This window comes from Mauremys reevesii, linkage group 4 (assembly GCF_016161935.1).
Source record: "Mauremys reevesii isolate NIE-2019 linkage group 4, ASM1616193v1, whole genome shotgun sequence".
Taxonomy (NCBI): Eukaryota; Metazoa; Chordata; order Testudines; family Geoemydidae; genus Mauremys; species Mauremys reevesii.
The window spans coordinates 17,629,777-17,655,954 of NC_052626.1; the positions used below are offsets into that span (position 1 = coordinate 17,629,777).

At 47.8% G+C, this 26,178-nt stretch overlaps 1 protein-coding gene across 4 annotated transcripts; it reads right to left on the reverse strand.

The window, feature by feature from the left end:
• CLBA1 (clathrin binding box of aftiphilin containing 1) lies at positions 1-25,912 on the reverse strand. Of its 4 annotated transcripts, none has more exons than XM_039538392.1 (6): positions 25,891-25,912; positions 16,048-16,752; positions 6,614-6,762; positions 4,786-4,915; positions 3,739-3,849; positions 1-1,981 (listed from the first exon to the last, which is right to left on the reverse strand). In XM_039538392.1, exons 2-6 carry the CDS (start codon positions 16,525-16,527, stop codon positions 1,814-1,816), a joined length of 1,038 nt encoding a protein of 345 aa, XP_039394326.1. In that variant the 5' UTR covers positions 16,528-16,752; positions 25,891-25,912; the 3' UTR covers positions 1-1,813. The 4 variants fall into 4 exon arrangements, with proteins under 4 accessions (XP_039394326.1, XP_039394323.1, XP_039394325.1 ...); XM_039538389.1 differs by lacking the exon at positions 25,891-25,912 and adding an exon at positions 18,202-18,358; XM_039538391.1 differs by lacking the exon at positions 25,891-25,912 and adding an exon at positions 17,805-17,974.
• Positions 25,913-26,178: the final 266 nt, after the last annotated feature.

The window sequence follows — 26,178 nt, forward strand, 5'->3', positions numbered from 1 at the left end:
TCTGTATCTGGAACATTTTATTAAATACAACATTACAAAAATCAGTGCAGACTTGTTAGCTCTTGCCAACTGTTTACTATAAGAAGGTTTCTGAAGCTAGGAAGCTCAGTGTTTCTTTAAAGTTCTAAGACCTTCGGCCCTGATCCTACACCCACATAAAGCTTTGGATCTAGCCACGCAGAAGTCATTGTAGGATCAGAGCCTTAGATTCCTGGGCCCTGTTAAATGGCACCTAGTCAAATAAGACTAATGGTTAAGCTAAACTGTTGCCATTAACTGAGTAGGCATTATGCAAACACTTTTTCCTAAATTAATAGCACTGAGGTAACCTGAAAGTTGTTACTGCTAGTAAATGTATAACTCAGCTCTGATTTTACTGCTGAATGGAGTTTACACCGATTTAGGCCTCGATTCTGCCAATACCTATGCACTTCATTTTAAGCACAGACTACGCATGTTCTTAAAGTTAAGAATGTGCATAAGTCTTGGCAAGGCCTTAGTGAGAATCTCATTTAAATACAGGTCCTAACACAAAAAGAATGAATTATTTTAGTATTTAAATTAACATTTAAAACATTTAATTTCAGATTATCTAGTTTCTCTGTCACATGCCTTTACAATTCGACTATATACAATATACTTTAACATGTACAAAACCTCTTGTTATAATGCTGTAAAGTTATCTTCATAAAGTCACAGAGGCTTATCTGGCTTGTTAGAATAAAAACAATCATACAAAGTTTTCACATTCGTAAGGGACAACATAACAAAAATATTGATATAACCTGCATATAAAGTTCTTGCTAACAAGTAATGTAACTTATACACCAAGTGAAGATGAATGTTTGTCATGAGCGAGCCATAGATTCTATGGCTGATATTAACTATGAAGTGTATCTGACTTGGTACTATGGGACTTCCACATGCAGGACAGTGGGCAAACTAGTTAGTCATTAAATTTCATACTACAGTCTTAAAATAGTAGCCTACAGCACTGCACAGTATAAGGCCTTGACTGCACAACTAGCTTCTAACAGTTTTACAACCATGATGACTATGCACAGTTTAAAATGGTTGGGGGCTGAATGTTTCTAAAGTGATGTTACAACCACATTCAAAAGACATTGTTACAAGCAGAGACTGATCCTAGAATAGTTTCTGAACCTGATTATAACACTGACTCCATCCAGGCTAGCTGGTTAAACTGTGTTAGAACGCCCCTCAGTAAAAATGCCATTCAGCAACGGAGGTAAAACTGTACAGAGCCATGGTTATAAACTGAAAATGATGTGAAAGTTAGTGTGTGTGGTGGAGGTGGAGAGGGACTCCTTGGAGTAAGGGATCAGCAGCAACACAGTACCAGACCCAAGGATGGTCCAAACCAAACCAAGTCAAGGAAAAGAGATGGTAACACCAAGGCACACCTGACGACAAACCAAAGATGTGTTCAGATTTTTGGGGGGGAGGAGGGAGTTTGAATTAAAAAGATCCATTTAGACCCAAAAGGGAACAGTTGTTTAAAAGGTCACAGAGCGACGACCAAATGCCTTTAAATGTAACGCTTGATTCTAGCTGGATTACCTACAAGATATGACTTCATGACTGCCACCAAAATTTACTAGGACAAAACTAGAATCTAAAACTAAATAGAATAAGTACCTTTTAGTAAGAGAATTGCTTTAGGTGCAACATACAACTATTATGTAAGATTTTTTTTTCTTTTTTCTTCACAAAAATATCTCCAGTCTTCGGTAACAACCTGGTAACAAAATGAAGGTAACCTTTAAATGAAGGAAAGATAGGTGCGTTTGCTTTAGCAAACATCACTATTGAAAATTTTCATTTTTAGACTGTGTGTACTGAAAATCCTCTTCTTTCCTGGGACTGTTTTAAATTGCATATTTCCATTTGATGGTGTTCTCTTCAAAAACAGGTTATAACTAAAGAAATGACCATGTCTGGAATCTGGTGAAACAGCCAGCTGAGTCAAATGAGAAAAAAAAAAAGTTTAATAGTTTTCTGCAATTAACTAGAGAAGGAATTAAAACCGTTTACATTTTCAAACAGAGTGAGAAATTATTAGTCTTCCTGACAAAATAGGGTTACCAAATGGAAATGTTTGCAATCAGGAACAGAAATGGAAAAGAGCCTATTAGTGCATCTAGCCCATCCCTACGTAAATACAGGATTGTTCACTACAAGACCCTGCCTAACGTGTATTCTAGTTTGCAATATCTAGCTCTGGGACTTCCTGTTTCTCCTGAGAAGCTATTCCAAAGTCCATTAGATCTTGTTAAATAAGATTTTTTCCTGTTCAGCCTACATGTTCCTCTTTAATTTCATCCCATCATGTTGATTTTTACCTCTTGATTCACTCCTCCCACAAAAAACCTGCCTCTTACAAATGTTAAAGGTGTGTAGCCAGAAAGCTCTCCCCACCCTTACCAAATAACAAAATAGCTGCAGTTTATACTTTCATGAATCAATCCTACCACTTTCTCTGTCCCACCTGTTTCTCTTCTCTGAACTCCCTCCTGTTTATATCTTTTAGGTACTGAGGTGTCCAAAACTGAACACAGTTCAATATTCAGCTTGAAGTGGACTAAAAACGTGTGTGTGTGTGTGTGTACTTTGCACTACCACAGCAACAAGACTGTTTATTTTCTCCTCAAGAGAAAGGGAACTTTTGTTTGACATGCTCATCTAAATGTTACCACGGCTTATTTATTTAAAAAAAATAAAATAAAAAAGCCTTTCCTTTTAGAGTAATGAACAAGAATGCAGTTTTGCAACATTTATTTCTAAATGTGAAGTTTTCCTTCAAAATGAACTAAATTCCTTTAGCAGAAAACGGATGGAATTTGCAAGGCTCACTAACAACCTAACAACTGCCCCCTAGCACGTAGAAATGCTGACTTGAAATAGAGACTAAATTTAAGGGCAAAGTACACAGACCCCAGAAAATGTTGTTTTTCAATGGGTAAGTAATTCACCTGATTAAATTAGCTTTAACACTTTAAGTATTCCCAGTTACGTCTCTTAGCCTAACACAAATGGGCTAAATCCTAGTACTATCCTTTGCTCCCGAACCCCCCCACTCTTATGGTAGTTCTATTTTGCTTTATTCCAAATAGGTTGCTATTGAGTCTCTTGTTGAGAGTAGTTTTTGTTTATTTCTCACCACCTCTATTCTTTCCCTCCGCTGAAGGAGCCTAACCTCTGATTCAATCTGAATACCTGAAATACCAGTTGGACACAATTGCCTCCTCCATTCTTGTTCCCTTCCTCCCTCACTGTTCTGTAAGAGCGAGTTGAGTCAGTGTTGCTATCTTTTCATTCATGCCTTCATCACGCTAATCCTGTTGTATGGTGACTGGACCTCCTCAGTCATCAAAGTGTCAACAATCAATCTTGCATGTTTGCTACTATCTTAGCCCAGAGTTCATACTAATCATGCAACTCAAGTTCCTTAAATAACACATGACCTGAAGTTCTAACTCTCCCAATCTTACATCACTTTGCACTTGGTGCATCCACAGTACTTAGTGCATGACTTCCAGGAGCATTTGAAAAAGCAAAATTTGGCTGAAGAACTGCCAGGTCCCACTAGAAAGTAAGTATGTTAAAACACCAGCGGGGGAGGAGAAATCCTGACAACTCTGTCTGAACAACACCCAGGGACATGTAAAATATGAGACCTGTATCTCTCTGATGTACTTGCCTCAGAACAACTCTTACCTTGGTTTGAATTAGTGCTTTGCAGTTACTAATATTGAATCCATCTTCTAAGTCTTCATTTATTTTAATGTTTGTCTCCTCCAAACCATCTTTGCTGTCTCCTGAGAAGTCCTAATAAACGAGGAGCATCATTTAAAACACTCTTCATAATATTAAGTGTCCATGAATGTCAGAACTGTTTTATTCAGGAATGGGCTTTGGCCCTCTTGAAAAAAGGTCCCCCTCTCAGACCTAATAAGCAAATAGGTGTTTAACTTTATTTTTGGAAGTTGCAATCTAAACCCCTGGCCTATACTCAGATCTGTAATGTGTATACCCTGCTGCCACCTACTTCTCATTGACTTCAGTGCAGTTCTGTGCTGGGGCAAGATTCTGTCCACTTGAATCACACAGCTTGATTGTGGTCTAAAAAGTTGCTTGGAGACTACTCTTAGTTTGGGTTAGGCCGTGTGTACATGAGAAAGTTGTTCCATTTTAACTGTACCAGTATCACTAAAGCGGTACCACCCCCTACTAGGGATGCTCTTGTATATTATGTGAGAGAACCTGCTAGACGTGATACATCGATCCCCGAACGTGCTCCCCGTCGACTCCGGAACTCCACCAGGGCGAGAGGCGGAAGCGGAGTTGACGGGGGAGCGGCGGCCATCGATCCCGTGCTGTGAGGACGCGAAGTAAGTCAATCTAAGATATGTCGACTTCAACTATGCTATTCTCGTAGCTGAAGTTGCGTATCTTAGATCGACTTCCCCCCCCGGTGTAGACCAGGCCTAAGTTGGAACAACTATTCCTGATTTACTCCATTAGTCTGGAATAAGTGTGTCCACACAAGGAATTAATCAGGAATAACTCCCTGTGTAGACAAGCCCTTTCATCATCAAAAAGGCTCAGTTGAAGACATTAGCATTTGCGATCCACCAAAATACACTTCCTAGTGTAGCTGTGTGACTGAGACCTGTTTTTTTTTCTGCCTGGATGACTTAAATGAATACAAGTTTAAATCAAACACTTACAGTGGTGTTCTAGCCAAACATTTTTTTAAATTACCTTTTGATTTACATCTATTCCAAGAGCAGATAAGAAGTTTTCCTGGCAATGGGATTTATTCCAGGGACATCTTAAACCTGTGGTGCTATCGGGGTCTCTAAGAGTTCTCCAGAGGTTTCCAGGGTCAATGCTAGAAAAGAAATGCAACTTGAAATTGTAGTTCACAGAAAATTTCCAAACAAAATCTATAATCTTGAGCCTCATATAAAGCCATGACTTAATTTTCAATTCTAATGCAACCTCCCTGGAGACAACTGTACAGGGGTACACCCTGAACCACCTACTATGGAAATGGACTTTCTTAGAATTATTTGTCCAAGTTATCAATCCAACTTGCTAACAAAGATGCATGATCTCAATGATATAAGCAATTGCAAAAAAATTGTGCATGCTTTTTTTATCAAATAAATAGCCATACAGTAAGAGCATGTCTGAGAGAGCTTTATATGCCCACATATCTCCAGAATGAGTAGAAGTAGACAGGAAATATGCATTAGAAAAATCATGATCCAGAGGTGGTGATGTCCAATTCATGTTGTGGAGAGCAAACAGGTACAAAGCAGAGCTCTATTTCTCTTCAAAAGCAGCTAACCTACACTTTGGTTAGTTTGTGTCTCTCAACCCTCCTCCTTATTTCGGCTTTCGGGCTGCATTGAGCCAGCCTGATATTCATGTGGGTTACTTTTCATATTTGGTCTCATCTGGGTAGGGGTGATTTCCTTCTCTGTGATGCTCAAACAGTATTTAAAGCAAAGGCCCAGCTCCAGGGAAACACAGAGGAAAAGAATTAGGCATCTAAATCAGGATGTCAAATTGCAGAAGCCTAACTACTTACTTTATTCAGGTTCTTAAGCCATGTTCATCACCACACTATGTGTGCTTTCCAGTAGTGCATTAAGCAAGGTGGCTAACATCTGTCATGGGTAGTTTGTCACGTAGAATATCTAGGTTCCTTGCATTGTTACACAGCACCATGATATTGGTGTGCCTTCCAAGAATTAAAAATAACAATCTCTCTCTCTCTCCTTTCCCAGCAGTAAGCTACCTGATCAGACTGGTGCGCATGTGAGGAGTTTACTGCGGGAAAACTAAATAAAAACACTTATTTTATTGCATGTGTTAATCCTTGGACCTTCACTAATATACAGTACAAATAACCAAGCCTACTTTTTAGTTACAATGTTCTAGATGTGTGCAGAAACCAGGACAGCTACTAGTGCAGAAGCAGTAATCCTTCCAACACGGGTAACAAGTCGATCAGCATTTCAGCAGACTTAACAGCCAAGTTACCCATTTCAACTGCTGTTAACTTCATGATCTCCAGGAAGGAAACCAGCTGCACCACTGATTAGGGAGAGCATGTAGCTTAACAGGAGGAGCAGTAATTCCTGGGAGAAGTGGGAGGCTGTTGTCAGAAAAGTACCAGTGATTGGGAAAGAAGGACCTGTATTGCTACTCTTGATGAAAGAGAAACAACACAGAAATGCAGGAAAGGGAAGGATTGCTGACAACAGGAAGAACACATTGTCTGTTGGTGTCCAGCATTCCAGGACTTTAATAATCTGAAGTGCTACCACAAGCAGTAAGAATTCTACAAAAAGAATTAATACCACTGACAGGTGGACTGTTATGCTTTTCAGGGACTAGAAAAACAACCCCATTTCCTTTCTGAACCCAATAATCTGATAAAATTAATGTACTGATTAAACTGAAATAGCTTATTTTAAATTGAAACAAGTAAATTCACTCTCCCCTCCCCCCATTTCTTCTTTCAGAAAAATTAACAGTATTATTGCCGGGTGTTTGAATGTTTATGTAAACTCATTACCAAAGCTGTCTCTTCGTAAATTCAGGAATCCCAATGTCTTCATTATCTCTGTCAAGAACTTGATCTAAGCTTCTTATGCTCTCTGTGGACTGTGGTACAATGACTTCTGGAAAACTCAACTTAAAAATATCCTCATAGATGAGATTGGCCTAGAAAAAGCAGAGTTTTATTACACACCTCATAAGGCCAATCGTGCAGTTCATACAGGACTTGATCCAAAGCTTACTGAAGTCAATGGGAGTTTTTTTCCATTGACATTAAGCCTGATGCAAAGCCCATTAGTAGCGGCACACAAGACACTAAAATCTACGAGTGTATTGCTTGAATAAAGGATCGGGCTCAGAGTATATGACAGATGTAGATATGAATACTTCTTCTTCGAGTGATTGCTCCTATGCATTCCAGTTAGGTGTGCGCACCGCGCGTGCACGGCTCTTCGGAACATTTTTACCCTAGCAACTCCGGCAGGCTGGCTGGGCGCCCCCTGGAGTGGCGCCGCCATGGCGCTGAATATATACCCCAGCCGGCCCGTCCGCTCCTCAGTTCCTTCTTACCGCCCATGACGGCCAGTTGGAACAGTAGAGTGCTCCATTACCTCCACAGCCCTAGCGTTTCTCCATTTCTTCAGTGTACATAGTTGGTTAACTTAGTTTAGTTGTTAGATTAGTTGAATAAGTTTAGTTAGATACAGTATAGTAAGGGAATTAGGGGGGTTTAGCCCCTCTTCTTCCACAACCGGTGCGGGCTCATGCCCAAGGCACCGGGGTTTAAGCCCTGTGCGGCTTGCCGGCGGCACATGCCCGTTGGGGACCCGCACGACTCCTACCTGCGCTGCCTCGGGGAATCCCACAGAACAGATAAGTGCCCGATTTGCACGGCGTTTAAGCCGTGCACCAGAAAGGAGCGGGACTCTCGCCTGAAGCAGCTCCTTACGGAGGTGGCACTTCAACCTCCCGCGCCGTCCCCAGCGGCACCGAAATCGTCCTCGGCGCGCAGTGCACCAGCGGCACCAAGCCGCCCCGGTACCGACACTGCTCGGACTTCGCAGCCGGCACCGACGTCCCGGCACCGTTCCCTCTCTCCACCGAGGAAGCGGAAGACGGCGCACTCGGCTTCTAAGCCTCATGCTCCGGGACAGCTTACCCAGCCATCACCGGCACCTCCAGCTCTGGCTGTGGTAGTGCACAAGCCGTGCACGGTTCCGTTGACTCCGGCACCTCAAGAGCCGTCGAGTCCGGTACCTCCCTGCTCCCCGGTGCCAACCGTGGTCGAGCTGCATCTCCCGTCCACACCCGAGACCCAGGCTGCGGGTGGCCCTCCCGTTCATCCGGACTATCCAGAAGAATGCCACTACCATCTGACAGTCACCGGCGTCCGTCCCTCCTACCGCACGGGGTGTCGAACGAAAATACTCTGTTCCCCCCACCGGCTACGAGTATTTGTACACCCACCCCACTCCAGACTCCCTCGTAGTGCAGTCTGTTAATGACCGCGAGAGGCATGGACAGCCAGCCCCAGCGCCAAAGTCCAAGGACGCCAGGCGCATGGACCTGTTGGGCCGAAAGGTGTATTCGGCAGGGGGTCTTCCAGCTTCGGACTGCCAACCAGTTGGCCCGCCTAGCTCGTTACACCTTCGACATTTTCGTGTCTCTGATAAAGTTCTCGGAGCTGATCCCGACGGCTTCCTGACAGGAGTTCTCCGCTCTCATCGAAGAGGGCAGGAAAGCCTCCCGGTCCTCCATCCAGGCTGCTCTGGACTCGGCAGACTCAGGGGCCAGAACTTTGGCCTCAGGAGTGACCATGCGGCGCATCTCCTGGCTGCAATCCTCCACCTTGCCGCCGGAGGTGCAATAAACTCTACAGGACCTCCCCTTTGAGATTCACGGCCTGTTCTTGGAGAAAACGGACTCCAGGATTCAGACCCTCAAGGATGGTCGTATTGCTATTCGTACTTTGGGTATGCACACACCGGCTACCCAGAGGAGGTCATTCCGGCAGCAGCAGCCCTACCGGCCTTTTACCCAGGCCAGGTCGCGGCCATATAATAGTTGGCGAAACAGCCTAAACCACCATAGGCCATCCGGCAACAGGCGCAACCAGGCCCAGGCGTCGTCCAAGGCCCCGCAAGGGCCCAAGCAGGCGTTTTGACGGGACGCCCGAGGACGGCCCATCAGTCTCTTCCCCGGATCCTTCCCGTTTATTTTGCAACCGCCTTTCTCACTTCCTCCCGGCGTGGTCCCAAATAACGACGGACAACTGGGTACTTCATACTATCCAGTACGGATACCGCCTTCAGTTTATTTCGCTCCCACCCACCCTCCCCGTCCCTCTTCAGGGACCCCTCTCACGAGCAATTCCTCCTACAAGAGGTCGAGACTCTGTTGAGCTTGGGTGCCATAGAGGAGGTGCCACACAATATGCGGGGCAGGGGATTCTATTCCCGTTATTTTCTCATCCCCAAGGCGAAAGGAGGTCTCCGGCCTATACTGGACCTCCGGGAGCTCAACAGGTACCTGGTCAAGCTCAAATTTCGTATGGTAACCCTGGGGACCATCATTCCCTCCCTGGATCCAGGAGACTGGTTTGCCGCCCTCGACATGAAGGACGCGTACTTCCACATCGCAATCTACCCTCCCCATCGACGCTACCTGCGTTTCGTGGTCAACAGTGCGCACTACCAGTTTGCGGTGCTACCCTTCGGCCTGTCCACCGCGCCGAGGGTCTTCACCAAGTGCATGGCAGTAGTTGCTGCAGCCCTCCGCCGTCGTCACATTCACGTCTACCCCTATCTCGACGACTGGCTGGTTCGCGGACCATCCCGACAACTGGTAGCAGATCAAATGTCCGAAATACTATCCCTGTTTCGGGTACTGGGCCTTCTCGTCAATGCCGAAAAGTCCTCTTTGACTCCATCGCAGAGAGTGGAGTTCATTGGAGCGGTCGTCGACTCCACGGTGGCCAGGGCCTGCCTCCCTCGACCTCGGCACCAGACGATGGTCTCCATCATCCGGGACCTGCACACCTTTCCCACTACAACAGTTCGGTCCTGCCTACGCCTCCTGGGTCACAAGGCATCCTGCACGTTCATCACCGCGTACGCGAGAATGCACCGTCGCCCATTTCAATCCTGGCTGGCGTCAGTGTACCGCCCGCACCGCGACTCCATAGACATGGTAGTCACAGTCACGAAACCGACCCTCAACTCCCTCAACTGGTGGTTGGACCCACAGGTTATGTGTGCAGGAGTTCCGTTCCGCCCCCCTCACCCATCCGTCACCCTCACCACGGATGCCTCAGCGTTGGGATGGGGGGCCCACCTGGGCGACCTTCACACCCAGGGTCTCTGGTCGCCCCAGGAGCTCTCCCTCCACATCAACGTCAGGGAGCTGCGAGCAATCCGCTTGGCGTGCCACACCTTCCGAGCCCGTCTGCAAGGCCGATGCGTGGCAGTGTTCACGGACAACACGACAGCGATGTTCTATGTGAACAAGCAGGGCGGAGCCCGCTCCTCCCCACTCTGCAAGGAAGCGATGCTCCTGTGGGACTTCTGCGTGACCCACTCGATTTGCCTGGAAGCATCCTTTCTTCCAGGAGTGCAGAACACGCTGGCCGACCATCTCAGCAGGTCGTTCCTCTCCCACGAGTGGTCCCTCCGCCCAGATGTCGTGCACACAATTTTCCGGAGGTGGGGGTTTCCCCAGATAGACCTGTTTGCCTCCAAGGAGAACAGAAAGTGTCATCAGTTTTGTTCGTACCAGGGTCGCTCTCCAGGCTCCCTGTCGGACGCATTCCTCTGCTCCTGGACGGATCACCTCCTCTACGCCTTCCCGCCTTTCAAGCTCATACACCGGGTGCTGCTCAAGCTTCGGAGGGACAGGGCCCGCCTCATACTCGTCGCTCCGGCCTGGCCGAGGCAGCATTGGTACACCCTGCTGCTCGAGCTCTCCGTTCAGGATCCCATGACCCTTCCGTTGTGGCCGGACCTCATCACGCAGGACTTCGGCAGACTCCGCCATCCGAACCTGCAGTCCCTCCATCTTACAGCTTGGTGCCTGCGTGGTTGACCCACGCAGAGAGGGACTGTTCGGCGGCAGTACAGTAAGTCCTGCTAGAGAGCAGAAAGCCTTCCACTCGCTCCACCTACCTGGCAAAATGGAAGTGTTTCGCGCTCTGGTGTGACCAACGCGGCCTCAATCCCTTTGTAGTCCCTATCCCTACAATCCTGGACTACCTCTGGTACCTTAAGGAGCAAGGTCTTGCGGTCTCCTCCTTGAAGGTGCACCTGGCAGCAGTGTCCGCCTTTCGTCCATCCATGGGAGGTCGGTCCATCTTCTCCAACCAGATGGTTTCCCGCTTCCTTAAAGGCCTGGACTGCTTGTACCAGCCGGTGCGCCATCCTACCCCGACCTGGGATTTAAATCTCGTTCTGGCCAAGCTCATGGGACCGCCCTTCGAGCCTCTGGCCACGTGCTCTCTGCTCTACCTCTCCTGGAAGACAGCCTTCCTAGTCGCAATTACATCGGCAAGACGAGTTTCTGAGCTCCGTGCATTAACGGTTAGTCCACCATACACCGTATTCCACGGAGACAAGGTGCAGCTTCGACCACACCCGGCCTTCCTCCCTAAGGTGGTGTCGGCCTTTCACCTCAATCAGGAGATCTTCCTTCCGGTCTTCTTCCCGAAGCCGCACACCTCACCTCGTGAGCAACAGCTTCACACCCTGGACGTCCGCAGGGCCCTCACTTTTTATATCGAGCGCACGAAGCCCTTCCGGCGTTCGCCGCAGCTGTTTGTAGCGGTTGCCGACCGCATGAAAGGCGAGCCGGTCTCCTCGCAGCGGATTTCCTCCTGGGTAACGGCATGTATCCGGACATGCTACGAGCTTGCTCGCGTGCCACCATGCCGCCTCACCGCTCACTCGACAAGGGCGCACGCCTCGTCGGCCACCTTCCTGGCCCATGTCCCCATCCAGGACATCTGTAGAGCGGCCACCTGGTCTTCTGTCCACACCTTCGCTTCCCACTATGCGTTGGTGCAGCAATCCAGAGACGATGCAGCCTTCGGCTCAGCAGTCTTACACTCTGCCACGTCTCACTCCGACCCCACCGCCTAGGTAAGGCTTGGGAATCACCTAACTGGAATGCATAGGAGCAATCACTCGAAGAAGAAAAGACGGTTACTCACCGTAGTAACTGTTGTTCTTCGAGATGTGTTGCTCCTATCCATTCCAGACCCACCCTCCTTCCCCACTGTCGGAGTAGCCGGCAAGAAGGAACTGAGGTGCAGACGGGCCGGCTGGGGTATATATTCAGCGCCGTGGCGGCGCCACTCCAGGGGGCGCCCAGCCGGCCCGCCGGAGTTGCTAGGGTAAAAATGTTCCGAAGAGCCGTGCACGCGCGGTGCGCACACCTAACTGGAATGCATAGGAGCAACACATCTCGAAGAACAACAGTTACTATGGTGAGTAACAGTCTTATCATGTTTATACATTCAATTAAATGAGGTCCAGTATATTCACATTATATAAGAAGTCAATAGTTAACTATATGCACACAGTTTACAGGATATCCAATAAAGCTGAAATGTATTGCTGTTTACTTCCTTGTGTGTGCACCATGAAATGGTGTTTTTCTTTAATTGCTGGTGTAGAGCCAGAAGAGAGAACTTACACATTTGTTCCTCCTATGACAATAATGACTGAGGATTTGGAGGATCAGGTCCTTATCCACATGAACGACTCTTACTCATGCAAAGAGTCCCAATGCAATTAATAGGATTACTTGCAGGAGTGTGGACTGCTCACATGATTAAGGATATGCAGAATCAAGCCCTGTTGTAGAAATGCTCAGTCTATCTGCTCCAAAGTTTTGATTTTGACCTTTTAATTCCATTTTTGCCCAGAATGATAGAATTATTTTAATGATTTTTGAAAAGTCTGTTTGGATAGCAATATTCCTTTAGTGTGTTTACCACCCAAACTCTGTAGTTGCATGAGAACCAGAAAGTGAAACTCTCTAATCCGTTTTCATTGTCTAAGATGAGTAAAATGCAAAAATGAAAACGTAAAAAAAAAAATGCAGTTTTAAGTGTAAGTAAATGCTAGTCCAGGGACTTTTCAAAATATGAACTCTTACTTGACACTATCCATTTAATGTTTTTTAAATTCAAATACTTTAAATCTACAGCTGGTTTGCTACCAAATTATAACATTCTCCAAGCTGGTCTAATTTTGGGACTAAACTATTTAGTTGTCCTTTTAAACCACATCTGTGTGCAGAAAGTAGAGCAGAGGAGCATCTTCTATCATTCTTTACTGTATTCCATGATGGGGTGTGAAGGAGTTGGCATCTTAGCCACAGTTGTGTAGGATACTGAATAGTGACACCTTGGAAACCAGGAATGTAAACTCTCTGGCAGCTTTTTTTTTTTTCTCTACATTATTTGATAGTGACAGAGCAGGAGATTAGTCTTGGTCAGACAGGACATGCTCAGTTCCTCTCAGTGGAGCTGGTGGAAGGGTTATGTAGGGGATGAGCCTGGACTGCCTAGAAAGTCTCAGGAATGGTGTTGAGTCCTAGGTAGGGTGACCAGATGTCCCAATTTTATAGGGGCAGTCCTGATTTTTGGGCTGTCTTCTTACATAGGCTCCTATTCAGGGCCGGTGCAAGGATGTTTCGCGCCCTAGGCCAAACTTCCACCTTGCGCCCTCCCCTCCCCCTCGCACTCCCGCCCTGAGGCACACACCGCCCCCCGCGGCAGCTCCCCCTCTCCGCTTAGGCGCCGCAAGCCTGGGAGGTGGGAGAAATGAAGCAGCGACGGCGTGCTCAGGGAGGAGGTGGGGCAGGGGTGAGCTGGGGTGGGGAGTTCCCCTGCGTGCCCCCCCCTTACTTGCTGCAGGTGGCCCTCCCCGTGCTCCCCTGCCCTAGCTCCCTCCACCTAAATGCCAGCGGCAACTGGGGCAGCCGAAGATCCGGCCGCCACGGTCGCTGCCAAAGAAAATGGCGCCCCCCCAAATCCTAGCGCCCTAGGCGACCGCCTAAGTCGCCCAAATGGTTGCATCGGCCCTGCTCCTATTACCCTCCACCCCATCCTGATTTTTCACATTTGCTGTCTGGTCACCCTAGTCCTAGGTTGCCCACAAACTCCTGATACTGTCAGAAGGGTGATTTATTGCTAACATATAGGCCCAGATGAGCTCACTTTCCTCAAGGGTTATTGTTGGGGTGTTCAAACCGTCTATATAGACACACATGTGGCTGGGGAAATTGTTCATGTGTAACAGCATGCTGTTTTAAGGCTATGGCTGACCAAGTGTCCTGTGACAAAGCACCTCCTGTAAGAGGGAGCCTGCTCTGTCAGAGAAGGAGACAGTGGGTCAGGAAAGACTGGGGAGGGGCTGTGTATCAATCAGGTGGATGGGCTGGTAGGGGACAGCTGCAGGGATTAGAGGCCTTACAGGGGAGAGGCTTTAGGAAAGGCCAGGCAGCAGGTCCTGACTTTCAGGAAGGAATGACAGTCTATGAAAGGTGTGTTGAGTTGATACTGAACTCTTTTTGTTAAAGAAAATGCTGAAATTATATCACTGTTGGGAGCTTTCTTCAGCGTACTAGCCAGTGAGCTGGCCACCAGTCAACAGTATAATCAGATAAAGGTAAGTTAGTACAAATACATTTATTTATCTTTTTCCTGGATGTGAAGCTCTCTGTGTATAGTTCTCATCTGCTTCGTTACATTATTTCTAACACTCAACTCCAGCCTATTTTCCCACATCTTGTGGCTTTGTCATAATTATAACTAACGCCTAATGCACGTCCGAGTTCAGATCTGTTACTTTGTTAAGGCTAGGTACAGAGGAATTACCATATCAGACTAGCCCAGTGGTTCTCAAACTTTTGTACTGGTGACCCTTTTCACATAGCAAGCCTTTGAGTGTGACCCTCCCCCCCCCCCACCCCTTATAAATATATAAAAATGTGTTTTTAATTTAACACCATTATAAATGCTGGAGGAAAAGCGGAGTTTGGGGTGGAGGCTGACAGCTTGCAACCCCGCCATGTTATAACCTCATGATCTCCTGAGGGGTCCCAAGACCCAGTTTGAGAACCCCTGGACTAGCCCAATGGTCTTTCTATCCTGTCTGACAGTGGCCAATAGGAGATCTTTCAGAAGAAGGTATAAAATGTCATAACTGACAATTAGGTAATAACATGGGGGGAGGGGCAGGCAGGAAGTCTCTTCATAGGCCCAGGAAGCTGCTGTTTGGCTTGTATCCTGAGGCCTAAGGGCTCTGTCTCAAATCATTACTATTTATTATTGGCAGCAGTGACAATGTGCTGGGTATGTTCCACACACAAAATGTAGTCACTGCCCCAAAGAGCTTACAGTTGTAGGCAAGCACTATACCACAGGAGGGATAAATTACGTTGTTTTCATATACATTATATATACAAGGGGAATTCTCAATAGCCCATCACTGTCTCTCTGCCCTGAAACTGAACACACAACTCAAAGTGGGGTGTGCCACTCAACTATGAGGTATCAGATACATCTCTTTGCCTTGGTTAAGCATACAGATTAAAGCAGGATGGTGGTAGCAGAAGAGATTTAAATGTCTCTTTTTAGAGAGAAATCCAGTGACTTGGTATGGCCTGTTTTGGCCAGGAGTAACTAGTAATGTGTATTTATCTCTCCATATGCTCCCCTCTCTTCTGTCCCACCACACCCAGACTTCTTGTCTTAATTTTCAGAGCCCTCCACAATTTAGAGTCTCCCTCTATACATCCCAGTGTCTTATCACAAGGCAACTCCCACCTTTGTCTGCCAATGATTCCAGCCTCAGTCTTCTCCCACAAGCACCTTTTGTGCTTTCTCCCAAGCCACCTCTTGTTCCTGGATAAAATTCCCAGTCAAAATCCATGAAGTCACCACCCCACTCAATCCCTTCTCAAAACTCACTTCTGGCATAGCACATTCAGAAAACTACCATCTGATAACATGTGGGAAGGTGGTGAGTTGTAGTTACTGATATAATTGGCTAAGAATTATGCATACTACTAATCTCTCTGCTTTAAAATATATAAAATGTTTGTAACCCTGTCCCCCTCTCCCACATATTCTAGCTGTTGTCTTTTAGATAAGTCCCTCCCCTGAAGCATGTACAGTAGCTTACTTTGTTGATATGATGCCTAGCACAACACAATCTGATTACAGCCTCTAAGCATTATAGCAATAAAAACATTACATACTAATCTACAGTATTTCATGAAAAAGGATCACATTTCATCATCAGCTTTGCATTCAGTTACATTATCTTCCTCCTAACACCGTATCCTCCCAAAGTACAGTTTGCAGAAAGTGCTTTCTAGTACCCCAAAGAAACTGTAGCACAACAATTAAACTTTTAGCAGAGTCTTTGACTTACTAGCACTACATACCTTATCCTGAGAACTAGCACTAGCTTCCCTCCCATTGTGTACAGATGGTTTGGAGCAGTGATGCCTATGAGAAGTGTTGCAATATTCTCCATATAACTCCATGCCAGTTTTAGAAGTTTTTGTTTCTGATGAATTCACCAAAACTTCAGGAGCATGACTGATGATCTCAGACTTGACTAAGGATTCACTGAAACTTTCAAAATCACCCCATGAACTGTTGGATTCTGATATACAATGAATGCTCTCAGAAAACCCTTCACAATTTCTTCCTCTACCATTCTCCCAGGGGAGGCTCTGATGCATCTTTTCAAGTTCCACTGTATCTTCCTTAGTTCTGCTTTCATTTATGTTACGTTTGTCAATTCCCTCATTATTCTGACTGAGAGACATACCGCTCACTTTGGTCGTAAGATCTTTCAAAGACGTCCAGCTTAATGCTTCTATGGTGCTAGGACTTTCCACCAATTGCTGGTCCTGCATTTCTGTGTTACTGCAATAATATGGGATCACTAGTAAAACTTGTAATGAAAATGTAGTTCAGATGCTTAAATTCTAATGTTTCCAAAGCAGAATAAAGATCTTCATTTTGTCTTAAATAGTCTGTAATAATGATGCTAAAGAACAGTATGTCCTTCACTCTCTCCCCCAGTCATCAACATTGTGTGTGTTATTCAGTCTGACTCTCGTTCCACCACGGATTTCAGTCTGCAAAGGAAGGATTGTAAATAAAGACATCTGTGATAATGCCTCTGTAAAGCTAAGAAAAGAGAACCAATAAAGCAAGAAAAAATGTTCATGTTTAAACAAATACAATATTATACTATTGAAAACAGAACCTTAGAGACATTGAATTAAAAATGATCTGAGGTTTGTTTATTTCACCTTTAATAATACTTTGTGCCTAATCAGTTTCACCATGTCCCCTGGAGTCTGTTTTGCCTTGTGTATCTGTCCTTCCTCGAGCAATAGTTTGAAAGATTTTTTTTTAAAAGGGGTGTGCATGTGAGAGACTGGATTGTAAAATTACAAACATTGGCAGTAGGACTCTAGGGGAGGTATAGTACCTTTAATTACTTTTTTAAATTGCTTAGAGGTCACTCTGACTTCTAAAGGAGTGCAAGGTTGAATTTCATAGCTTGGATATTAATGTTTGAAAGCTCTGATTTAATTTTAAAATCTTTAAAACATACAACTTCAAATGATAAAGAACTCTAAAGTGAAATAATAGTTGAAAGCTTGTTCCCAAAACACGACTTTGTTGGTGCTCAGTCTATGCTAGTCTTGATACTAAAGCTTACTCAGAAACTTGACAGTGAGACTGGTAGTAGTGATCCACAAAAATTGATGGTATCAGTATTGACAAAAACCATAAGCTGTCTTGCATGCTCTGTGGTACTGTGGCAACAAGCTTGGTCAGGTATATTTCAAGTGATAATCAAAATGCAGGGAAATAAGCTGAGTGGTGAAATTCACGACTGTAGTGCGTGTAAGGCTTTTCGGCTAGTCCCTTTTCTCCGTAGTTGCCTGTCCGTTGTTTTGTGCCCGAGAGCACATTATTAGCATCTGTCCAATGCATCAGCCTCCTGCTCACCAACAGGAATAGCCCCCTGACTCCGGCAGAAAGTGCCCTATAAAGGGCTGCTCGCTCGGGCCTGCGCCCTCCTTTATTCCCCGTGTGTTCAATGGCTGAGGGGCGGGAAGCCAGAGCCGTGTCACTGTGCCCGGCTCCACGCCGGTCCGTGCCTCAGTTTCCCCACCTGTCCCGTGGAGGCGATGGGACGCGCCTGGGGAGCTGGCGGGTGGGTCCGGGCCCGTGCCCGTGCCCGGCTCTGCGCCATGTCCAGCGGGCAGCCCCCGCGCCGGCCCCGGGACCAGGTGCGGAGCTCGGCAAAGGGGCGGGCCCGGCGCGCTCCGGGCAGCCGCAGTTAGCGCCGCTGAGGCCGGGTCGGCTCGGCTCGGGGCTCCCACGGCCGGGGCCCCCCATGGGCCGTCGGGTCCCTCCCCCGCCCGCGCTGCCCAACCCGCGAAGGGGCCGGGGGAGCGGGAGGGATGGAGGGATGCCGGGTGCTGGCCCCGCCCCGCAGGGAGCGCAGGGGCTGAGGGGAGCGGGCCGGACCCCGCCTGTCACCGCCGCGGGGGGAGGGGCAGCCTTACCCGCATCGCCGCACACGGTCGGGCCCGGCCAATGGCCACAGCGACTGAGGGGAGAGTGAGTCCCGGCGCGAGCCAGCACCGGCCAGCCTGGGGGCGGGGCCGGAGGGCGCGGAGGAGAGGCGGGCGGGGGGAGCACAGCCCGGGAGTGAGGTCACCGTCAGGGGGTGGCACCTGCCGTCGCTAGGGGCGTGGCTACACTGCGGGGGCGGGGCCTAGTTGGCTGTAGAGGAGGCTTGGCTCTGCCTCCCTGGGGAATTGCTAGATCAAAGCTCTTAGTCCCACAGGCTCTTGGGCAGGCCCAGCTCAGCCAGGCCTAGAGTGCCCGCCCCTGCCCTAGGCCTGCCCCTGGCACCCCCTTGCTACCCAGGCAGGGGACAAGATTTGCCGGCACTGCTGCTCCAACCAGCCCCTAACAAACTGCGGGAAAGGCTCATAGGGACACCAGGGGCAGCCCCTCTCCCACACCTAGGCTGCTTGCATCATGTGCTGGGCCAGGTGCCACCACCCTCCTCTCTCCTCTGGCCATGGCTTTCCCGGTGCATTGACAGGGAAGTCATTGCTGGTTTTCAGCCGGTGGATTGGTGAACTTGTCTTGTCCCTAGACTCAAGCCATCTGAAAGGTCTGCCTGCATCTCACGTGCCCTCATGTCCGTTTAGCTGCAGCAGATGTTGCCATGTCAATGTCACCTGTCCTGATTCTGCCTCCTCACCACAAAGTTCACAGAAGTTGCTCCTCAAGCCCATATCAATTATCCCAAAAGTGGAGATCGAGCAGGTGGTGGTGTCAGTATTGTCAAAATGTTGACAGGGACAATGCTGACAAGCTGGGGCCTGGGGGATGCTAGGCTGCTAGATGGTTGTGGGCATGTTGGTGAATTTTAGGATGGTTTTCATATGAATATCCTAATGTGGCAGGTTTGGGAGTGGCTCAGGCATCCATAGCTAACACTGTAAAGGCCCCAGCAACCATCCATCCACACAAATCCCTCTCCTAACAGGCTTCTCCATGGGGCTTGGGGCTTCAGCCCTGTGGGAAGGGGGTGTGCACAGAGGTTTCAGCCCTGCAGGGCCTTGTGGACCCCCTGAAATCAGCTCGTGGACCCCCAGAGAGCCACAGACCCCCCAGTTGAGAACCACAATAGCATCAGGCTGGAGTCAAGGTTTGAGAATATTTACTGGAGCTTGGCTCCAGAGCTCCAGCTGAATTTAAACCCTGCTTCTCCCTACCTCTCAATGTCTTGGAGTGGGAATTATCTTAAGGAGAAGATGTCAGGCATCTTCTCTCTCCCCTGAGTCCCCCTACATCTCCCCCTGTTTGGGGGCAGGCATAGGTGTTTGTATCTCTCTAGTGGCCTTTCCCATGAGAGTATGTGGGGTTTCTCTAACTGATAGCACCCATTTTCTCCAGTTTCTCTTGGTTTTTAATATCCCTATTCTCTCCTCCCCCTTCCTGAGCCTTTATGTGCCATTATCTTTCTGGCTCACTATTGCCAACCCCAATCTCATGAGTCAGGTCACAAACTTGTGAGATTGGCTTTAAAATAATGGAATTTCAAAAAGTAGTAAATGTTGGGTTCTTTTTATTCATGTTTTCCAGCTTTTCTTCACAACCAGGAGGGCTAGAAATATATATATATATATATTGTGGCAAGGCACCTTCTCAGTCTCCCCAGCCTCTGCTGCTTTTAGCCCTGGTGAAACAGGCTTGGGTAATCTGGTCCCCCTTGGGACACTGGGGAAGTCTGCTCCCTGTATCTCCACCAGTCCTGTTAAGAGTCTTTTTACTCCCTTGTGGGAGAGAGCGCTGCCTCTCCTCCTGGTGATGCTTGCTGTCTTGCTGCTCCAACACTCCTGGGAACAAGGCTCCTTCTCTCTCTGCCTTGCCCCCCCCCCCTCTTTCCAGGGAGGGGTTTAAAAAGGTCTCAGGCAGCCCCAAGTTGGAATCAGCTGATCCTAATTAACCTCAGGTAGCTCCCCCTCAGCTGAGTCTGATTTGCTACCTTGGTAACCCTTTCTCAGCTGAACCTGATTGACCTGTAGTTGCCTCCCAGTTGATAAGGAGGAGGGCCTTTTAACCCTCTAGGACTGATTCCTACCCCTCCCTTGCAGCTGTCTGTCCTGAGTTTATCACAATATATTTAACCCAGCTGAAATGCACACATAATCACAAGATTCCAGGAGCTGGAGCTTTAAAAAAACCACACCAACATTGTGAGACTTGGGATAAAATCCTGCAAGTTGGCAATGCTGCTGTCTCTCACTGTGTGGCTTCCTATTAACCCCTCCCCAGTTTTGTCCCCATTCCCCCCTTTTTGTTTGACCCACTTTCTTTGCCTCCTCAATTTCTTATTGCAGCATTGGGACTGGAGAGCTGAGTCTTCCACTGTGCTTGTTGATCCTGCTGTTGTGCAGAGCCAGCTGGGACTGAGAATCCTGCCTCACTTACTTTCTCTCTAGCATTTGAGTGCACAGGAGCTGATGCAGGGAGCAGGACAGAGGCACTCAGCCGAAGGCTGCAGCTGCTGGCAGGCTCTGCTCTCACACTCTATTGGCAGGAACACAAATTTGAAACAAGCACACAAACAAATCCCTGCTCAGTCTTTCTTTAGGCCTCTGGGTGTAGCTCACTGCCCTCTGGGCCGGGTTTAAAAATCTCTGGCAGTCCCAGCCAGCCTGGGACAGTTGTAAATGGGAGGAGAGAGGTTTTCTGGAGCTGGGACTAGGGCAGGGGTGGGCAGCTTTTTGGCCTGAGGGCCACATTGGGGTTGCAAAACTGGATGGAGGGCCGGGTAGGGAAGGCTGTGCCTCCCCAAACAGCCTGGCCCCTGCCCCCTATCTGCCCCCTCCCACTTCCTGCCCCCTGACTGCCCCCTTCAGAACCCCCAACCTATCCAACCCTCCCTGCTCCTTGTACCCTGACTGCCCCCTCCTGGGACCTCTGCTCCTAACCGCCTCCTAGGACCCCACCCCCTATCAAACCCCCCTGCTCCCAGTCCCCTGATTGCCCCGACCCCATCCACACTCCAGCCCCCTGATAGGCCCCCTGGGACCTCATGCCTATCCAACCCCACCGTTCCCCATCCCTTGACTGCCCCCCCCGAAACTCCGCCCCATTCAACCGCCCCTTGCTTCCTGTCCCCTTACTGCCTTCCTGGGCCCCTCCGCTCCTTATACAACACCCTAGCCCTGACCCACTTAACATGCCGAGCAGAGCATGCAGAGCAGAATGGCTGGCTGCCGCGCCGGCCGGAGCCAGACACACTGCCATTCTGCTCAGCAGGAGCGTGCAGCTCCGCCGCCCAGAGCGCTGCCCGCACGGTGTGGCTCTGCTGGGGAGCGGGGGACAGCGGGAGAGGGGCCAGGGGCTAGCCTCCCTGGCCGGGAGCTCAGGGGCCGGGCAGGACGGTCCCACAGGCCAGATGTGGCCCGTGGGCCATAGTTTGCCCACCTCTGGACTAGGGAGTACTGTCCATGCATTTCACAAGTATGCATCCCACACATCTTACTCTTGTTCCAGGAAGGGGCACTGTACTTGGGGTGAGAGTAGGGTGACCAGACAGCAAGTGTGAAAAATCGGGACGGGGGTGGGGGGTAATAGGAGCCTATATAAGAAAAAGCCCCAAATATCGGGACTGTCCCTATAAAATCGGGACATCTGGTCACCCTAGGTGAGAGGCTGAATGTGGGGAAATGCCCAGCTGCGCAGCCAAAGTAGCATTTTATAGGAGGGCCTGTAAACCAATTCCCCATCCCCCTCACTGGAGCTGTTTCCTGTCCTTCATCATCACCCCCCTATGCCAGGCTGGGGATTTGGGCAAAGTCAGTCATATCATTTTCTGAGGCACATCCCACATGTAGCTGACTCATTGTGTGGTGCAGTAACCATCACACACGCATATGCGTGCTGGAGATCTTCATGTTTCCAGCCCCCTTCCCACCCTGGCCCTGCAGCAGTGGAGCTGAGCTGCTTGTTCCTTCCAGCTCCTGAGATTGGTTTGCGATGCTTTACATTTTCAAGGCTCCCTTCCCAAGGCAAAGGGCAAGGAGCTTCCTAGCCAAAGGCTGAGAGTCTCCTTTATATTCCAGGCTCCCCGAGTCAGAGGGGCCTCACAGCCATGGGCTTTACAGGGCCCAAAGGCCTGGCTGTGGCCAGCTGGAATCTGATGCATGATTAAGACTGGGGGTGGGAGAACTGAGGAGTGCTAGAATTTGGCCCAAACCCTTGGTGTAGGGGAGGAGAAAATCACAGTGTCTGTCTTCTTACTGTAACACTAGCAGCCTCGCTAAGAAGACTCCAGAACAGTGAGGTAACAATGTTCTTTATTTATCTCTCCAGCGCACAGAATAGCCCACTGTGGGAACAGCAGCTGCTGGCTCTAGATTCACACAGTAAAGTTGGGCTCCCCCAAGCCTGACCCGCAGAAGTAAAGAGGCCTAACAAAGCTGTGCCATCTAGTGGAAGTAACCAATAAAACCTCTCGAAGCCTGTAACATGGGTATCAAAGCCCCGAACAAGTCACTGAAAGAAGAATCTCTGTGATAATTTCTGCTTGTGCAAATGTTAGGACCATCCTGGGCTGTCTTCACTGCAGAGTTATCTACACTCCTGTTAACACCTCTTGAGTTAGCCTAGTTCAGGTGAGATCGGCTACTCTGTGAATAACATGCGAGCTGCACTGTTCACAGAGTTAGCATCTGATGAGTTGTGCTAACTTGAGCTTTAGCCAGTACAGGCCTCGCCCCGACCTGCTACTCAAATTAAAAGCCTCCTTACACTCGAATTAAGGGGTTTACATGTAGCCCGGACTCAAGTTACAGGCAACCTTTAAGTTATAACATTCTGTAGTGAAGACAAACCCATATCTAGCCTGACTCCTGCATAACACAGGCCACAGATCCTCCCCTGGTAATTCCTGCACCAAGCTCCTAACTTGTGTGTGAACTGTATCATAGCTTTTAGAAAGGCAGCCAGTGTTCAATTAAAGACTTAATGGCCCAAAGTTTCAAACCTGGGTCCCTAAATGTAGACTCATAAATCCAGATTTAGACGACTAAATAAACATCTGCTGTTTCTTCATGTCAATGGGTGCTGTGTGTGCTCAGCCCTTTTGAAAACCAGGCCACTTATTTAAGGACCTAATATGGACTTTAGGTGCCCAACTTTAGGCACGGACGTTTGAAAATTAGGGCTGTAATGTACAGGGTGGGCGCCATTAAAACCTTGACACTGTGCCCCAGTATTTGCCCTGTTCTCTGTCCATAGCTTGGCGAATACCAGGGAAATGTCAAAGGTTTAATGGCATCTGCTGGGCAAGAGTAGTCTCATTGACCACAGACAGGTATTCACCCACGAAAGCTCATGCTGCAAAACATCTGTTAGTCTATAAGGTGCCACAGGATTCTTTGCTGCTTCTAGTTAAGAACAGATCCTTTACCTCTCTGGAATAACAACAAATATAGCAGTGCAGAGTCAGCGTTCTCTGCTGTTAGGAGCAGGGGACTAGGAGCAAGAAGACCTAGGTTCTGTTGCAATCTGCCACGCATTTTAGAAAGTTGTTATTTGTATTGTGGTAGCACCTAGATGCCTCCGTCATGGATCAAGGGTCCATTATGGTAGGTACAAGCACAGATGTTCCCTGCCCCCAAGCGCTTACACTCATGTCACCACTCTGTACGTCTGTTCCCAATCTGTAAAATGGGGGTGATAACATGTAATGCTGAAGTCCTTGAAGGGTGGTGTATACATGCAGGGTACTCAAACCACAGAGGGTCAGCAGAAAAGAGCAATCTTACATTCTGGGGCTTGGAAATCTGACCCTATCTTGCATTAGAGGGAGGTAGTTGGCCCTGTGGCACTGGAGCTCATATCCCGCCTCCCCAGAGAAAAGCTGTATGCATTTGATCTATGTTTGAAACCTGCCTTGGGAACCGTTAAGGATATAAGGTTGAGTCGGTGCGGGATATGAGCAGGTGTATTCATTCTGAGTGAGATTATGGCTGATGGATGATGCAGTCTTGATGCCACACCATTATGTCCATCAGCTGATGTAAGTTATCGGGCCTCTATGTTTTATATATAAAACTGATGTGGTCAGGGTGAATTGCACTAGGCAGAGCAGTTTCTCATCTCTGTGTTAAACCTTTAGCCAGAGTGTTACAATCAGCGTTTATTTGCAATACAGGCAAATGCTTCAGCAGGTTTATTAGGTTTCAATGTACCAGTGACAAGGATCTTTTAAGCTCTGCCTTGACTTTTTAATGTTATTATTTACGATCAGAGTTGTGAAAGCTGTTGTAGAAGCACTTGGATAGACATGCTCCCTGCCCCAAAGAACATCAGCCCCAATCCTCAAAGGTATTTAGGCTCCTAGAGTCCATTGCAATGGGCCTTCCAGCATAGATTAGAGAACATTCTCTCTCCTTCTTTGGTATTTGTCAATACTTGTGTATATTACATGTAGTAGGTCTGGGAGTCCAATGAGGTTGGCTGCCAAATGGATTTTTCTGATGTGTGGGCACTTACTTTTTGAAACATTTAACCTTGTAGCTTCAAGGAATTCCAGGCATGCACAGTGAAATGAGTTGAGATATCGGCTCTTTGCTAATCCTTGTTTTACTGCTTGATTAGGTCTGAAATCCATTATTGCTAATGAGACTATGGGGGCAGGGGATGGAGGAGGAGATTTGTTCACAAGGGCTGGGAGCTAAGCTTCCTGATCTGTGCTGAGCCTGGTGTGATACACTGAGTATTAAATAGCTTGCCCTGAAATTTGACCAGCTTTGTTAAATAGTGCTGTGGAAGGGTCTGAGACTTGATTAGTAATGTTTGTGCACCACCATGTTAAACCTTGGCACTTGACACTTATGCAACTCAATAAATAGCTGTATTGGAGTAGCAACACTATATAAAGAAAGTCATGTGATAATTAACTGCTACGCTACAAGCTATCCCCTGCCCACATGACAAGGAGTGTCCGACAGAAATACCGTGTAATAATAATTTGCACTTTTGTGGCTCCTGCTGTCCCGGGATTTCAAATATTCATTAATTAAGCTTCACAATGCCTTTGAGATATTCTGTTTTACAAGTGAGGCGCAGAGAGGCTAAGTTACTTGCTCAAAGGAAGACAGTGAGTCATTATCAGAACCAGTGTCTCATGCTTCCCAGTCCTTTGTTCTAACATGAAGACTGTGCTGAGTTCCCAAAGCAAACTCAATCGGCAGTAAAAATGATCAGATTGTTTGCCTGTAGAAGCCTGGCATGAATGAAAAGTATCTGCTAGCTTTTAAAAAATAGCGTGGAATTAGTAGGCAAAAAGACTTTGAGTTTCAGCTGTTCATGCACTTCCAGTCAGACCTGGGGGTATGAAATGTTAGGATATAGATATTCAGGCCTGTCTGTAAAGGCCTGTACTTTAAGAATTTAGGTCTATGTTTATTATTTAGCTAGTTATAGAGGTATAAAAGAAAGAATCAAAATCACTGTCTGCCTGCGCAAGGGCCTTTTCTCACTGTGACAGTCTGAGGCCCTGTTCATAAGCTGTAGATTGCCACGGACTCGCAGGGGCGAAAGAAAATGCAGGCCTGTTATTAATAGAGTTAATGAAACTTAAAACACACAATGACTAAAATATCTACTAACAATATTTATAAACAAAGATGCAGCATTTAGTAATAACTGATACTTACAAATACAAACCAGCGCATAACGACCGGCAAACGTAGAAGCTCTGTTTGAAACACGTGAGCTGAGAGAGAGGCTTCGAGGTGATCAGGCTCGGTTACGGGTATACACAGGATACACGGGTATACACAGGATTCGTTTTTCTTTCTCCTCTCCCTGCCTGCACATGGCAGGCAGGCCATAAAGTACCCACTATGACATCATAGAAGTGTCATAGGGGACGGGGCCCAAAACCTGTTTGTGTTAGTTTCTGATTGGCACAAGCGAAGTTAACACCATGTAGGGGAGCAGGT